The sequence below is a fragment of the Coffea arabica genome, chromosome 7c (assembly GCF_036785885.1).
Source record: "Coffea arabica cultivar ET-39 chromosome 7c, Coffea Arabica ET-39 HiFi, whole genome shotgun sequence".
In the NCBI taxonomy this organism is placed as follows: Eukaryota; Viridiplantae; Streptophyta; class Magnoliopsida; order Gentianales; family Rubiaceae; genus Coffea; species Coffea arabica.
The window spans coordinates 7,039,773-7,055,992 of NC_092322.1; the positions used below are offsets into that span (position 1 = coordinate 7,039,773).

At 36.8% G+C, this 16,220-nt stretch overlaps 2 protein-coding genes across 12 annotated transcripts; one reads left to right on the top strand and one right to left on the bottom strand.

Moving 5' to 3' along the window:
- Positions 1-1,285: 1,285 nt before the first annotated feature.
- On the bottom strand, positions 1,286-8,992 carry LOC113699360 (D-2-hydroxyglutarate dehydrogenase, mitochondrial). 11 transcript variants are annotated; one of them, XM_072057463.1, is made up of 15 exons: positions 8,617-8,987; positions 8,075-8,300; positions 7,872-7,973; positions 7,146-7,199; positions 6,763-6,833; positions 6,130-6,248; positions 5,482-5,577; positions 5,273-5,382; positions 4,924-5,004; positions 4,176-4,318; positions 3,083-3,191; positions 2,475-2,580; positions 2,072-2,157; positions 1,860-1,985; positions 1,286-1,602 (listed from the first exon to the last, which is right to left on the bottom strand). In XM_072057463.1, exons 1-15 carry the CDS (start codon positions 8,760-8,762, stop codon positions 1,507-1,509), a joined length of 1,671 nt encoding a protein of 556 aa, XP_071913564.1. In that variant the 5' UTR covers positions 8,763-8,987; the 3' UTR covers positions 1,286-1,506. The 11 variants fall into 11 exon arrangements, with proteins under 11 accessions (XP_071913564.1, XP_071913567.1, XP_027075481.1 ...); XM_072057466.1 differs by lacking the exon at positions 4,176-4,318 and adding an exon at positions 3,916-4,016 and having other exon boundaries at positions 7,152-7,199; positions 8,617-8,980; XM_027219680.2 differs by lacking the exon at positions 4,176-4,318 and adding an exon at positions 3,916-4,016 and having other exon boundaries at positions 7,152-7,199; positions 8,075-8,319; positions 8,705-8,975.
- Positions 8,993-9,952: 960 nt separating this feature from the next.
- On the top strand, positions 9,953-13,783 carry LOC113699949 (CDK5RAP1-like protein). The gene is made up of 3 exons (XM_027220300.2): positions 9,953-10,382; positions 11,032-12,089; positions 12,442-13,783. Exons 1-3 carry the CDS (start codon positions 10,018-10,020, stop codon positions 12,948-12,950), a joined length of 1,932 nt encoding a protein of 643 aa, XP_027076101.1. The 5' UTR covers positions 9,953-10,017; the 3' UTR covers positions 12,951-13,783.
- Positions 13,784-16,220: the final 2,437 nt, after the last annotated feature.

Here is a 16,220-nt window from a genome sequence, read left to right on the forward strand (position 1 = left end):
TCGACTAATGAACTGACGCCTTATTGGAGTCCACTATCCTTCCCTCCGGTTGGTCAGATCTTAGGAAATTGGAGTCCACTATCCTTCCCTCCGGTTGGTCTTCTATAAATACCATTCCCTCCTAAATAAAGGGAGAGGACTCTCTACTATTTTCATTCCCATTATTCATTTCTCACAAAACTAACTTAATCATTGGAGGTACTCCGAGGGAAAAAAGCGCCGTCTAGTGTGTTTACCAGGAAAAGTACAGCACAAAGTCACCTCGCTTAAGAAGAAGACGTATTAGGTTAACTAGACTTGCCCATCCAAAAATAACCTTTTCATGCTACATATTTACAACAAACGGAAAAGGAAAAAATTTGAATCCCTAAACAGGAAAACCATTGTCATTTTCCTGTCAATTATTCCAAAGAAATACACTATTGCACACTGCTGCAGAGAGAGATTTGAATCCTAAATCTATAGTCAGAATTGCCCCTCAGCTCACGTAATGCGAGTCGGTTTCCTAAATTCTAGTCACCGGTCTTCGTTCCTAACCGACGCCAAGTTCATTGCATAGTTTCTCACTGGTCCAAGGTAAACGACACGTCTCCTTACGAGGCACCATCAAAGTATCGAGTGGCTTCGTAAGCACGATATCTTCCCCTGGAATAGTTTCTGAATTCGGCTCTTCTCAGGCCTGTCAATCTGTTTTTTCGTCGACCAAGTCGGCAAAAAGACTCGAGATCTACTTCTAGAAAACAATTCGTCAAACGAACAAAGGGAAAAATATGTCAAAAGTGATCTAAAGCAAACACTTTATTAGCTATTTGCTATACCCCATTTGGACGCTGTCACTAGGAAGGAATCGGATTACCCACTGACGTATCCTCCAAGGTAATTAACTTGAAAGGACAGGATTTCAGTTTCAACACAAGGAGGATTAGGCATATCCTTTGCATCATTTCAATTTTATGACTGCCCCCACCAAGAAAACTAGACTCTGGAAAGCATCTAGCGTTTGCAGAATAAAAGTTTATGCCTATTCCGATCTTGACCTATCTTAAATCAGTAAATAATCAATAAACAATATTGATGATAAGTTACTCATTACGTGAGAATTAAAACCGCATTTAGGTACTGGATCATGGTTAATCATCGTCCCTACAAAACATGTTAGTCTTGGTATGTTCTTGTAGAGTAAGCGACCGGTAGAAATGGCATTCTCACTGAGACTGGAAGACAAATGAAATACCAACAGTATACAGTATGGTCATCACAATCTTTTAAGGATGGCTCAAGTTACTTTGCACAAAAATTCTGCTCATTGAAGGATGGCTTAAGTTACTTGCACATACTTTTAGGAACAGCGTGTCTCATTGAAGTCTCAATTTCTCAGCCTGTAATCCGTAATCTACAATCTGGGGTATGAATTTTCTTATGCAATCTATTCTCAATTTTGTGTAAAAACCTCAAGTCGTACTCTGAGCTGAAAAATTGGACACTTGAAATCATCAGTTTATTTCCTTAATTTTGAGAGAGGAGGCTCGATGGAAGAACTTTGTACGGGTTGAGTATACCATTGGGGTCAAGCAGCTTCTTGATGGAAGCCATTACTTGCACCTGTCAACACAATAATTTGTTTTAGATTCTTGTATGGATGGAAGGTAGTAATTGGGAAAAATAAAAAATCAGTGAAGGATCGGAGTGTGTAAAGGAAGGAGAAAATATTTGAACCTGTAAATCGCATTGGAAAACAAAAGGCACGAGTAGGATCAAGCAGAAAGACACAGACAGATAATAGAATGATTATCATCGAGACAAGATGTGTCAGGTAACAGTTCGAATACACAATAATCAAAGTCTATCATCAGCCTTACAGTTTCAGGTGACTTGCTGTAGTGTATTTTAGCAGCTTTCATCAATCCAAGACCATGCTCAGCACTAATACTCCCACGGTTCTTTGATGTCCATTCATACACGAAGGGCTCAATTTTTGCCAAAATCTGAAATATGTGTGATCATCTTAGTGAGGTAACTACAATTCAGAATCAAGGGAACTTCACGGAGAGAGCGGGAACAAGCACGCTACATTATCATCATACGCTGGAGCTGAGATATTTAGATGTAAGTTTCCATCCCCAAGGTGACCATATGCCACTACTTTGGCTGCAGGACCTAGAGATTAACATGCAAGTGTGAAAAGTTGTCAGAAACATTTAATACCTTACTGACAGTCAAGTCCAAATGTAATGTTATACCTAAGAAGTCAGAACTCAATAAGTGAAACTCAATCAGCCAAGTAAAGTAGGATCTTCAAGTTGAAATGAAGCATGGCTTCCATGATAAGTTATGAGAAATAACTACTGAAGCTATGCATCCATTGGATGAATCCCATCCAGAAGATTGTTCCACCTTCAAGGTATCACCATGAAAGAGAACAGCATTCTTACTGTTCAATAAAACAAAGAAAAAGTAATGAATTTCATTATTACCAATTTGCACTCGCATTTCCTCAACAAGATCATACATCTTTTCAAGAGGCAGTGACAAATCATATTTGTACACGGCCCCTGCTTTCATGAGAGCTTCAGGTAAACCCTGCAACCAAGAAGCTGCATATTAGCAAGTTTCATGTATACACAAAACGCCTCATGTAATTTAAAGATACTTCATGCTATTAAACAGATCACTCGGAAATCAATATTTTAGGTAATAGTTGCATTCTTTTATACTGTTTAAAAATTATAAATTAAAGGAAATTTCATAGTTATTTGCTCCAATGCAAAACGTTCTCGTGATTTTAGCAATAAGTCAATCCATTTTATCTGACTCCTACTATAATTCTGACATCCAAAAAACTATTATCAAGATATAGAACAAGGAGATATTCTAATTTATAACAGAACAAAATGTTATTCTCAATTTCAGAGAGAGATACTGAAACATCAGGAGAAATTCAGTAGAGCAGATGAAGCACCACATCAGAGCTGAGATGTCTATGCAAATAAAATAATATCAAATACCCGAGCGTAAGTTCCCAATTCCAAAGTAATATTGGTGACTTTGATGATACGACAAAATGAGGATGCATGGTAATAACCTCACGAATATGCCAAAATGAGGATGCTTGATTGATATCTTGAGCAAGAACTCCATTGGCTACCAAACCACTTTCCACTGAATGAAGAAGGAAGGCCTCAAGGTTCTCCCTGGAGACATCAAGATAGAATGTTTAGAACCAAAAGAAGCAGCAAATCATCATTCCAGGCATATTTATTTGATAAACCTTAAGTTTTCTGATATAGAACGTTGGACATTTGTTCAAACAAAGAGCATTATTCATTAACTTCAAAGGTGGCTGTTGTCCAAGAGGTTTTAACTCCTTTCAAACTATAAGCAAAAAGCAACTAGGAAATAGAATGGGAAATAGCTGGCCAAGCTGGTTGTACTGATGCCTATGGTTGCCCAAGCAAGTTTGGACGATAACAGTTTACATAAAATTAATAACCTTCTTACATCTGGGAGATCATTTGCTAAGTTTTATTATTCAAACTGAACTAAGCTAAGCTTGCCCCCACCAAAAAAAAAAAAAAAGTCCTAACTAGCTCGTTGATAGAAACTAAAATATCCCAAACAGAAAGAAAGAGCTTCTGTTCATCAGATTCATGTCATGCCACAGAAAGAAAGTGTGTCCCTAGTGTAAGAAGTATTTTTTTCAGAAGTTTTTTCTTCAGGTAAAATATTTCATCAGTGTATCCCCTCTATTTCCTTGTTAAACAAGAAACTGCTTTTAAACCTGTAAAGGGAAGAGGTTGTCAATTGTAACAAGACCTATTCAACTATTTTGTCCAATTCCTATTCGGTGACTTTCTTCGAGACCTTCAATTTAGACGACAACAAAATTTTAAGGATGGCATGTAGCAAATATTTTACTTGTCAAAAGTTTCGTTGCTTCCAGTTGTCTCAATCAGAATATAGAAGTTGTGTATTGAGGGAGGTAAAGGATTGCGAACACCATCCAAATGTTTCAGAACCTGTCGCATGTAACATATAAGCATGGTGATGGAAATTAACAGCATATTATTCACACAAAGTACAAGACACTATGCATACATAATCTAATGCCGCTCACATGTAACTTAGCTGAGTATATTATACTGAGATAAAGTTAAAAAACATTAAGCACAAATTACATGAATATACTTCCACTTGCATAACTGTACCAGAACTCAAGGGGCAATGCCCTGAGATCAATGGAAGTGAAATCCTGCCCGTGTTTATCTTTTATCACTTCTTGTCCATGATTTTCAGTTCCCAAAAAAGTTGTGGAACTAACCTTCATACAACACAAGAAATCAAAGCCTCATAGAATTGAGGGAATTTCGCATCGACTGACAACCAAAAACTTTGTGGAAATTAGAGTATTCCACCAAAACCCCAAAAAAATAATAATAATAAGATCCCCACCAAAACCCCAAGCCGAAAAAACAAAATCTAAGTCAGGCAAAACTGGTGGCAGCACATAGAAAATGTCTTTTTTGCTATCTTTTATCCTAGTTACTGTGAGTTAATATATACTTTCACGGGGTCAGAACACATGAACTTAATAGCTTCATGCGGACAAATATCCATAAATTACAAAGTTTTGGAAGATATCAGAGCTAAATAAGATTTACTTCAGTCCACTTCCTTACAGCTTTTGCCTTTAAATCAAACAGACACCTCATGTAATATATCAACAATTCTTGAAATTTAGTACTAACCATCTACTCTGCATGTGCCTCTCTAGGGGTGGAGCAACATAAGAGTTTTCTTCATGATTACATGCATTGCACAAGCATGAAAAAGACCACCATCATTGTCATCAATTAAAGTTCACGAAATTAAAGGCAAATGTACGTCAATTCATCAGAAAGATATAAGGCCATAGACAAAACTTACCAAACTCATTGCATCAGAATCAAGAAACTCAAATGCAGAAAGAATTCCTCCAAGCTTCTTTTTTGCTTCCAACAGAAGTTTCTGGAGCCAAGAATAGGATGTACAAAAAAATAAATCAAACATTATTTTCCCAACTTTATATCTATTCTACAAGTATCATTAAATGGAAGAAAAGTATATAGTCATGAGAACCTCACCACTACATATAGTTGGGAATTTCACACTCGACATTTTAAGTGTGGATACTGGTGTTCCAAATGTGAACGTAGCAAAAGACAAAGGGCTTTTTTCCAAGAAAAATAGAAATCATAACGAAAGGAGTCTCTTAGCCTCTCATGACGTATATTACCTGGCAGCTGGTGTAATCTTCACAAGCAAGAAAAGCTATATTGACAGATGACAACTTTGGAGGGGTAAGAATTGAAACCTTTGTAACAATTCCCAAAGATCCTTCACTTCCTAAAGACGCATACAGGTTGTTGAAGAAGGTAAACATAAAATTTCATTGATAAAGAGACAAAACCATCAACGACTAAGTAAAAAATTATCTCTTTTCACCTATAAATAGGTGCTTAAGGTCATATCCAGTATTGTCTTTTCTTAAAGTCCCAAGCATGTCGAGCACAGTACCATTTGCCAAAACTGCTTCAAGACCTGAAAGAAATATTTTAGATCAATGTTTTAGACTAACCACCTTTCTCAAAAGGAAAGTAAAAATTCTTAATTATCTTCAATAAAGGAAGATGATTCATCTTGATGCTGCCTAGAAAAATAATTTCCCAGTAATAGTACAGTACCCTGAAACTGCTTTCAATAAACAGAGGCATTATCCAGCCGAGCAACACTGATCACTATGCAACATGAATAAATATGTAATTGTGATTACCTGTTCCTACTTACTCACATGCTAAATCTAATTCGTGTATAATGTACAAAGTCAAGTGGAATATCAGTTCAAATTTTACTCAGATGCTACCAGCAAAATCTACATTAGACAACTTAGGAATAACAGGGACCTTTTCAATTTAAACTTGAACTCCAAATGAGGCTACTGGCCGCAGATATCAGCATTATACATCAATTACAATTCAAGACATCAAAAGCAAATTCTATGCATAAGAGTGGTATCAGTATTGAACTGGAAAAGCATACCCAATATCAGTGCATAAAAAAGTTAAGAACATGAAAACGAGGAACAATGCTTACCAAGAACACTGCCATGTAGTGAACCATATCGCAGAAGACGTAGCCCACCAGCATTAGTTGATACATTTCCTCCAATTTGACAGCTACCTTTGGCTCCTAAATCTAGGGGCATAATAAATCTGAAAAGGAACCAAAACTTCACTAATACAGCTAGATGTGTAAAGAAATACTCAATTACATATTTCAAGGCATGATCATGAAATTTGAGGACCATCGCCAAAAGCTTGAAACAGAATTAAAATCAGAAAAAGATCTGTTAAATGAATAACATATGAACAAAACTTCTCCACTCCTCATAAAGCAAAATTTTGATCAGGCAAAAATAGAATAGAAGAAATTCTTTCATGCATACAATCTTTGAACACTAAGTACTTGTTCAACAGAGGTGACTGAAGTAATTTGGTGAGCTGGTGAATACACCAGGAACCCTAAGGTAGCAACATTACTATAGCAGAACCATTTTACAACCACCAAAAAAAAAATTCCACAGAATTATCACATCTACTCAGGACTACAAGTGAAAATGGCATAATAGGACATCACAGTCATCATCAACTAACCATCTGTTATATTGAGTATTCTATGTTCTTTGCAGTCTCAGAGAAGAATTATGACAAAGTAGTGAATTTTTACCCTTCATCATCTAGGAAAGAAATCAAGTTTTCCAATATGCATCCTGCTTCACAAACCAGGACACCGCTGACCTGGAAAAGACAACAAAAGGAAAGACAATGGAACTCATCTCAGCAATTTGAGTTTACAACTGACATGATAATTTCTAATTTTTAATTTCTAACCCAAGTTTGAAGTGGAAGGAAATGAAAATTAGCAAAGCCACACTAACACTCTAAAGAATGAAAACTCTGATAAAGAAAAGACAGTCTATTCCATTTCTACAACATCCTTTCAAAATCAAAATGCACAATGTGTATGTTAATAACAAAAGCCAGGCAAAATGCCTCAGTTGAATATCTGGCATGAAAGCAGAAATTTGAAATATAGATCAGTGAACTTACTATTACCTTGTCAAAAGAAAGGATGTTCCTCATTAAACCAACATTGATGATCACCTATGAAGTTTCAACATGAGACAAGTAAGCCAGGTGCCTGAGAATTTGAAGGTTTGGGAAATGCAACATGTGGAAGCCACTAGATTTTCCAAAAGCAGTTAATGTATTCCTGAATGCATTTTTAGATAGGTGTCGCTAGACCATTAGTTCAAAGTTGGTTTGACCACAAATGAATCCTTTTAGGACCCCAAAACTTGTCAAGACTGAACTATGATTAGATTGGCTGTGATAATATCTGATAGATCAAAACATTATCAGGATACTAGTTTCTTCATTCTACTATGAATTCAAAATTAAATGACTCAACACTCAACAAAGAACAACCTTACTCCAAGTAATCCCCTGATCATTTAGTGATCAAACTTTTCAAATAGTATTAATTTTGTAATTTAACAAGTCTACAGCGCTTAAACTGCCAGCAGAAATCTACATGTCACCACAAAATCGATGCTTACATCCGACACCTTGTATTCCAATTAAAGTCTCTCCTCCTTGAAGCAATAATAAGATGTAGAAGTAAATCAATACCCTTTTCATCAACAATATACATTCTCCAAGCACAACACAAATTATGTTCCAATTAACTGCATTAAGAACATATTTACTACAGAATTCATCTTAGATAAACTGAAAGATTCAACGCACTATAAATTAATGAGTTATGATATATACCTCATCAAAAACAGGTACACTTCCACCCACAAGACCTGTGTTTCCACCTTGGGGAACAACAGCCAAGCACCTGGAATTACAGTATTTAAGAATCTGTGAAACCTGCATAAACCATGTGGGCACAACAGATGATTACGCTTGACTTCTTTGGGTAAAAAAAAAAACCCAATGTCTTAAATAAACAATAAAAAAAAGTTATGTACTTCTTCAGTGTTCTTAGGCTGAAGCAGCAGCTTGCTCGAGCCTCTGTACTTGCCCATCCAATCAGTATTTGCAGCATCCAGTGCCAATGCATCCTGAACAACACCTCTCTCCCCTAATAGGGTCTTGAAATAGCTGATATCATCAGGGCTAATGATAGAAAACAAGGGATTTCTGTGCACTGTTGTGGCCACGGAATAAAAATATTTCCCCTGTTTGCTTTTACAGCTATTGTTCCAATTAACCGCTGTCGTTAGCATACAAATAAAACACCAATTATAAACTTAATAAGACAATCTGCATTTGTTTTGTCTACAACATAGGCAGGGCGTAGAAATTGATAATCTATTGATCTCCAGATAAGCTACGACTTATTAGCAAGAAAAAAGTCTTTAAATTTATATACCCCTCAAAGCAGTATAATTTCTTTTGTCATAAATTTTCCTAATCTGAATTACTGAAATTCAATAACAAGACAACCAACTTGCTCCATCTTTGCTATTCATTGCTACAGTAGAAATAAAGACTACATAGGAGTACTTACCAATAAAATGGGATAGGGAAAAAACAGCATTCTGATACTAGCGGGTGTGTGTGATCATAGTTGATAATTGTGCACGTAAGTTTGGTACCTGAAGCGAACCTGCTAGAGAATTTGAGCAGACGGTCAGCAGCTCTCCATTTCTCCATCTCGTAGAGAATTTGATGACTATTGAGGGGCGAGCTATTTCATGATAGTGTCAGATTACTGGGCTATTAAGGGAGTTTTAGGACCAGTTTGGGCAAAGAAATATAGAAGAGACAAGTATTTGGATAAATTGGAGGCTAACTTATTTTTTTTTTTTATTTTTTTTTTTTTTTTTGGGTAGGAGAGGCTGACTTTGTTGAAAGCTTCAGACTCGTTGCCATGCCCACTTCTATCCTGTCCTTTCTCTTGTGGTGCATGCGTCTTGTTCTCAACTATTTCTAATTGTGTAAAAATTAATTTTAAAAACTTAAAATAAAAAAATAAAAACTTGTTTCTGATTTTCAGCTTTTTATGTCCAAAAAATTCAAAATCAATATAAAATATAATAAAATAATTTTTAAAAATCAAATCTTAAAAGTCATTTTGTGATTAAAGTCCATACTTCGACAATGTGCAGGTGCACTCAGTGCTGGTAAAAATAAATTGCATGTTTCATTCTCTTTTTACTTATTCCAATATGTCTTATTACCATTTTATTTGAAACTCCAAAAAATACAAAAGAGACAATCACCCTTTGGTCATATGTCTGGCTTTTATTTTTAACTAATTCCATCCAAATTAGGTAATGGGAAAAAATTTAAAGTTCAATTTAGGAGAGAAAATGAAAAGAAATCAACATTTTCACATTGTCTTGTTTGTCGAAAATTTGGAAAAAAAAAAATTTTGATCATGAATGAATAGACAATGTGCATCTAAGGTACTTAACTTCCAATTTTTTTTTTGGGGAGGAGGGGTGTAAATAGATTGGGTGATACAGGAGAAAGCCGTCTAAATAAGAGATCATGACCTCAAGAGCTTCCACTTAAAAAAGAAAAAGAAAAAGTCTTCCAATTTGAATTATTTAATTGTTCATTTTATTGGTAAACTAGGCAACTTAAATATGTTGACAAATAGTCTCACTTTTTTATCTATAACTTTTCCCACTTATTAGAAGGAAATGAAAGAAAGAAAAATCACTTCATTAATTTTTCAAGAAACAATTTCAATTGTTCTGCATTCTCTTTTTTTTTCCAAAAAAAAAAAAAAGAAACTCCCAAGTTTCAATTATCCATCCAAACAAGCTTAAGGTGTTAAACAAAACTGAAGTAATGGGTCGGACAGGCACTGCCCGCTTGCTATTCGGATCCTTTCATTTTCCGAGCCCTATCCATCTCTCTCCTTCAGACTTCCCAAAGCCAAGTAGTCTATCAAAGCTAAATGGCGACTGCCACTGCTGCCGCTGCTGCTTCCATATCTTCTTCAGTGTCGTCTGTCTTAAACCAACCCCACCACCACCCTTCTCTAATCATCCGGCTTCCTCGGAGATGCTCCGCCGCCTTCTCTCGCCGACTCCTTGGGTCCCCAAATCCCCTGAAAACCTCATCATCTCTCTCCCGTTCTTCCTACCATGTCCTCTCCCGCTCGCCATTATTAAAAGCGCGGCGATGTTTAAACTTCTCTTTAGGATTCGTTCGGAACTCAGCATCGCACATTCCGCTTTCCCAAAAGCAAGATATCCCGAGTCTCCACCATTTCATGCCAAAAGCTACTCCCGTTCCTTCTGTTTCTGAACCCCAATTCGAGTAAGTTGGGGATTCCATCGATTTCATTTTTATGCGTGGTTTTATGTTTGTATTAATTATGGGTTCTGTCCGCTGGAAGTATTTGTCTTGGATAATCTGAGAAATCTGAGAAAGATTTAATCTCGAAGAATTGCCTGGTTGTTATTCAACTTGAAGCTTGTACGTTAGTAATGAGCTCAACTGTTAGTTACTGCTACAAAAATGAATAAGCCTTATCGGTTTATTTGGCTAGTAATCAAGCTAAAAGAGAAACCACTGAATGCAATTTTCGATTTTGCATCAGTATTTGACGTCATAATTGGATATGTTGGGATTATATTGTTTGAGCATATTCATTTTTAGTATCTCATTTAGTTATTATTGTATGCTCAACAATGCCATTATTTAACCTTTGCCTTCTTGACGCTTTCCGGTTTTGATGTTGAATAGTTGTATTTGCTCTTCATAGTGTTTAGTGTTGACTGATCATACAGATGGGTAACTTCTGAAACTAAAGCCGTTATATGCACAGAGTTGTTGTCTTGTCAACAGTGCAGTGTCTAATTACCAGCGACTTCATATACTTCTAGTTTTCTTAAACATAAAGTGCTCTTAAGTCCAATTAGAAATATCTCATTGTTATTTCTTTTCTTGTTTGTTTTTGTCCTAGCTTGATAGCACCTACTGAAGTTCTTCCAAGAGGTCGTATTTATCAAGAAACATATGGATGTCAGATGAATGTCAATGATATGGAGATAGTATTATCTATCATGAAGAAAGCTGGGTATAGTGAAGTGGTGGATGTTCCTGAGAGTGCAGAGATAATATTTGTCAACACATGTGCTATTAGGGACAATGCAGAGCAAAAGGTATGGCAGAGGCTCAATTACTTTTGGTTTCTTAAGAGGCATTGGAAGAGCAATGTTGCCATTGGACGGTCACAGTCCCTGCATCCTCCGAAAGTTGTTGTTCTCGGCTGTATGGCTGAGAGGTTGAAGGAGAAGATATTAGATGCAGATAAGATGGTTGATGTTGTTTGTGGACCTGATGCTTATAGAGACCTGCCACGCCTATTAGAAGAGGTAGACTCTGGTCAAAAAGGGATTAACACTCTACTTTCACTTGAAGAAACTTATGCTGATATCAATCCTGTTCGTATCTCTAAAAATTCAATCAGTGCTTTTGTCTCAATTATGAGAGGTTGCAATAATATGTGCTCCTTTTGCATTGTGCCTTTCACCAGAGGCAGAGAGAGATCTAGGCCAGTGGAATCCATTGTTAGAGAGGTGGGAGAGCTTTGGAAAGAAGGTGTTAAAGAGGTGACGCTTCTTGGTCAGAATGTTAACAGTTACAATGACACATCCGGGCTTGAAAAAGAAATTGAACCAGGAGTAAACTGGAAACTTAGTGAAGGTTTTTCCAGCATGTGTAAGGTTAAAAAGATGGGTTTACGCTTTGCAGATCTCTTGGATAGACTTGCTGTGGAATTTCCGGAGATGCGGTTTAGATTCACTTCACCACACCCTAAAGATTTTCCTGATGAGTTGTTGTATGTAATGCGAGACAGACACAATATCTGCAAAAGCATCCATTTGCCTGCACAATCAGGGAACAGTAACATGCTGAAAAAGATGCGACGTGGCTATACACGAGAAGCATATTTAGAACTTGTGAGTAAGATACGGAGTATAATTCCTGATATGGGGATCAGCAGTGATTTTATTTGTGGTGAGAGTCTTATTCACATTGGTTTTACTCATCATATTCTTAGTTTTCATTAATTATTTTATCTTCTCTTCTTTGATTTTCTTCATTTTATTGCATTTTTCTGGTTCTTTTACACCTCATGGCTTGTCATCAAGTTCCTTGACTCTCCCTGATTATCAAATGGTACCACTGTCAATCATGAATCTCTGGGGTTTAAGTTTCATATGGATCCTGTAATTGCCAAGCACTCCCATGTTTTGGCAGTAGTTGACCAAATCTTCTTGAGCTTTTAATTTTAATTGGTTGGACTATTTTGGGGATAGGATTGCTTATGAATCATTTCTTGTCTGAATAATTTGGTGCCTTGATGCAGGTTTTTGTGGTGAAACAGAGGAGGAGCACCAAGACACACTTACCCTGATGAAGGCTGTCAGTTATGATATGGCATACATGTTTGCATACAGTATGAGAGAGAAAACCCATGCCCACAGGAATTACATGGATGATGTTCTTGAAGATGTAAAGCAGAGACGGCTAACAGAGCTTATTGAAGCTTTCCGGGAGAGTACAGGTCAGTGCTTTGACTCCCAACTTGGCAGTGTCCAACTTGTGTTAGTTGAAGGGCCCAATAAGAGGGCCCCTGACACAGAGCTTATAGGCAAGAGCGATAGAGGCCACAGGGTATCTTTCAGAAACTTGCCTGTCCCTGATAGGGTTGAGAATGATGGTAAAAGGAATCCAAGAGTTGGTGATTTTGTGGAAGTTCATATTTCAAAAACCTCAAGAGCGTCACTCTTTGGAGAAGCACTTGCGATTACTAAACTGAGCTCATTTTATGACAATCTACATGAACATGCTTTTGCCTGTGCTAGCAGAATTTGATCTATTCTTTTAAGGAGCCCCTGGTACAACTTTTTCCTCACTAAATTAATCTACTCAAAGGTCGTTTTGCTGTAATTACGGGTTTAAGTTTCATTCACCCCTTTGAATTATTGCTTGGTCTCAAAATTAAGTGCTTGTTCGGCAGACCTATATTACACAGTTTATATTTCTGGAGGAAATTCCATACCAAGCAACAGTTCTGGGGCTGAAGGGAGTAAATTGAATTTGCCCTTGATTACATCCTGGAAGCACAGGAAGCACAGGTGATTTCTATTGGTCTGGTTCCTTGGGATGGGCTCTGGACCTCCGTTAAAAGGGTAGGATATTTCTCTTGGTTTTGCGTGATGCTTGTAGTGAAAGATAGGCTTTTGTGTAGTTTCCCACTTTTCACTCAAACCAGGCGAAAATGCCAAGATCACAGAATCAAATGCAGGAGAGCAAAATACTTGGTAGCACTCTTTCTCAGAGTTATTAGAGAGTATCCAAGACACTCAGCAGTGCCAGTGAAATGGAGCTTCTCTGAAGCATGAATCTGGGAGGTTAAACATTCTCCAGTTCAGGTGGATCAGTGTCAGCAAGAAAATGGGTTTTGTACGCCAGGTTCATTTAATTTTACGTGAGATTATAGTTCTTAACTCCCAGAATCCATTGTCATTGAGTTTTGGTGTACGACTAGATTAGGACAAACAAAATACACATATGAGGAGTTTGGCATGAAAGCCCCACCGGGGGGGATTCTGATGCAAGTGAAAGGGATGAATTATACGGAAAGCTTTAGCTCGAACCCTGTACACCTTTTCTATCCTAGAGGCTCCGCATGTTTCCTGGTGTAAGTTCATTGCTGAAAGCTAAATGTAAGTCAACTATAATTATATACATAAAATATATATAATAATATGTATAATTTATAATTATACCTATTATAACATAAATTAATAATAATTTATATATCGATTTGTGGTAATTCATAATCATTAAATAAATATTATATTTAATTATGAATTCGTTTTGAGTTCAATTTAAGTCCAAAGTTCATATAAAAATGTGAATCAAGTTTGAGCCTCCTAATTTGAGCCTAAACTCGAAGGTCCAAAAGCCTGAAAGTTCTACTGAATCACGTTTGTGAACCAAGTTTGAGCTTGTCAAAACTGGCTCATAGAGCCTAACCGACAGCCCTGCAGCTAATTGTTTTCCTTGACAGCAACCGCATTCAGACGTTGCATGACCAAGTGATGAAATTTTAGGCTCAATGCATTATTACGCTATGCTAAAGACTCTGAAATACGGTAACACTTCATTGGAAAAGTTTATTATTATTAGAGAGCTTTCAAAAGAATTACTGGTGTAGTGGAGGAAAAGTTTCCCAAGAAATACTTAATTGAATGCAAGGCAATTAGCTGTGTTTGGTTTTGCTTTTAGGCTTTTAGCTAATGTCAGGGGGTGCTGAGAACTGAGAATGAGTGTGTGTGTGAATTTGTCGGGTTCTTGAGGAGAATGAGAAGAGAGAGTGACCAAAAAGAGCAGAGTGAAAATTGAAGAGTGATAAGGACAAGTCGAAGTAGACGAGACTTGTGAGGAAGCAAAGCAAAGCCATGGGGAGCGTCTTGAAAAATGAAGATGCAGCAGGAGCAGAAAATGGAGAGTTGAGTTCACCAGTCCCGCATTCACATTAATGTACACAGCAGTCAGTGTCGGCCGGGCGAGTCTGAGCGAGCAAGATGTTCTAAGTAGTAGTATTATGGTACCGACTATGCAAAAACTAAAAAGCGCATACATTCATTCGTTACGTAGGTTACAATACAATACCCCGTCCCGTGCGTCGGCGTCCTCATTAATGAATTCCCCGCCATTCTCTTCTTCTTAATGCTCCCGCCCTTCTCCGACGGATCCACAGAAATGACAGTGATGATGGATCACTCAGTTCACTGTTCCTTCGTTTTGTTACTTTCACTTCATTCCAGCCCTCAAAAAATGTGTGTGTTTGTAGTATTATTATCTGAGAACGCATCTACAAGCAAAAATGTTCGCTGCTGCGTCTCTTGCATAGTTAGCGTCCGATCTCGAGTCTGGACTGATTTTTATTCAAACGCACGCACAAGATGCATACCCATTTATTGCCTTTAAATACACATCTACTACGAGTAAAAAAGTTTGCTGCTGCGTCTCTGGCATAGTTAGGGTCCGCTAGGCTCTAGGCCTCTAGCTAACATAGTATAGTGCATCTAGGGGTACGGGTGATATCGAGTCGAGTCGAGCTCGAGTAGTGCACTACTCGAGCTCGACTCGAGGCAAAATAACTAGGCTCGAGCTCGAACTCGTCAAGCTTTTAAAATTCGAGCTCGAGCTCGAGCTCGACATCAATTTATGGAGCTCGAGATTGAGTTTAATTAAATGTAATTAATTCAAATCAAGCTCAATCAAGCCTAATCAAGCTCAAGTAATAAAAATTAATATTTTATATATAATTTTAAATAAAGGATATTATTGACATTTCACAATAATAAAAATAAAAAATATATATTATAGAAAGCTCGATAGAGCTCGTCGAGTTCTCGAGTATTATATTTCCAAACTCAAACTCGACTCGATAGCTCTAACGAGCAGCTCGAGCTGTTGACCAAGTAGCTCGCGAGCTCCAGCCGAGCTACTTGGTTCAGCTCCAGCCCTATCTGGGGGTCACTGCAATGTTAAATTCTAGGGTTAATTACATTTACCTCCCCTGAGGTTTGACCATATTACCAAACAATCCCTATAATTTGTCCAAATAACGGTCTCACCCTTTGAATGATCAAACATTTAAGAAAAACCCCCTTAATGCCGAAAATACCCTTATTGAGGCCATGTTGCATTAAAAAAAGAACATATTTTTATTTTATTAACCTTGAAGCAATCCAAAAAAACAGAAAAAAATTTTGCTTATTATTTTATAAAAACCATATCTTTGCTTCCATAAATAGTTTTGAATCAATAATTATTTTAAATCTTAAAAATGAATATTAAAAATTAGATAAATTGAAAGAAAAATTAAAAAAAGAAGAAATTATTTTAATTGCTGAAGTATGGTTCAAATTGAGGAAAACATGCCCTGTACTCTCCGCAACATGCCTTGAACCACAAATTCGAACCATACTTGAGGATTTAAAATAATTGCTCTTTTTTATTTTTTTTTCAATTTATCTAATTTTTAATATTCATTTTTAAGATTTAAAATAATTATTGATTCAAAACTATTTATGGAAGCAAAGATATGGTTTTTATAAAATAATAAGC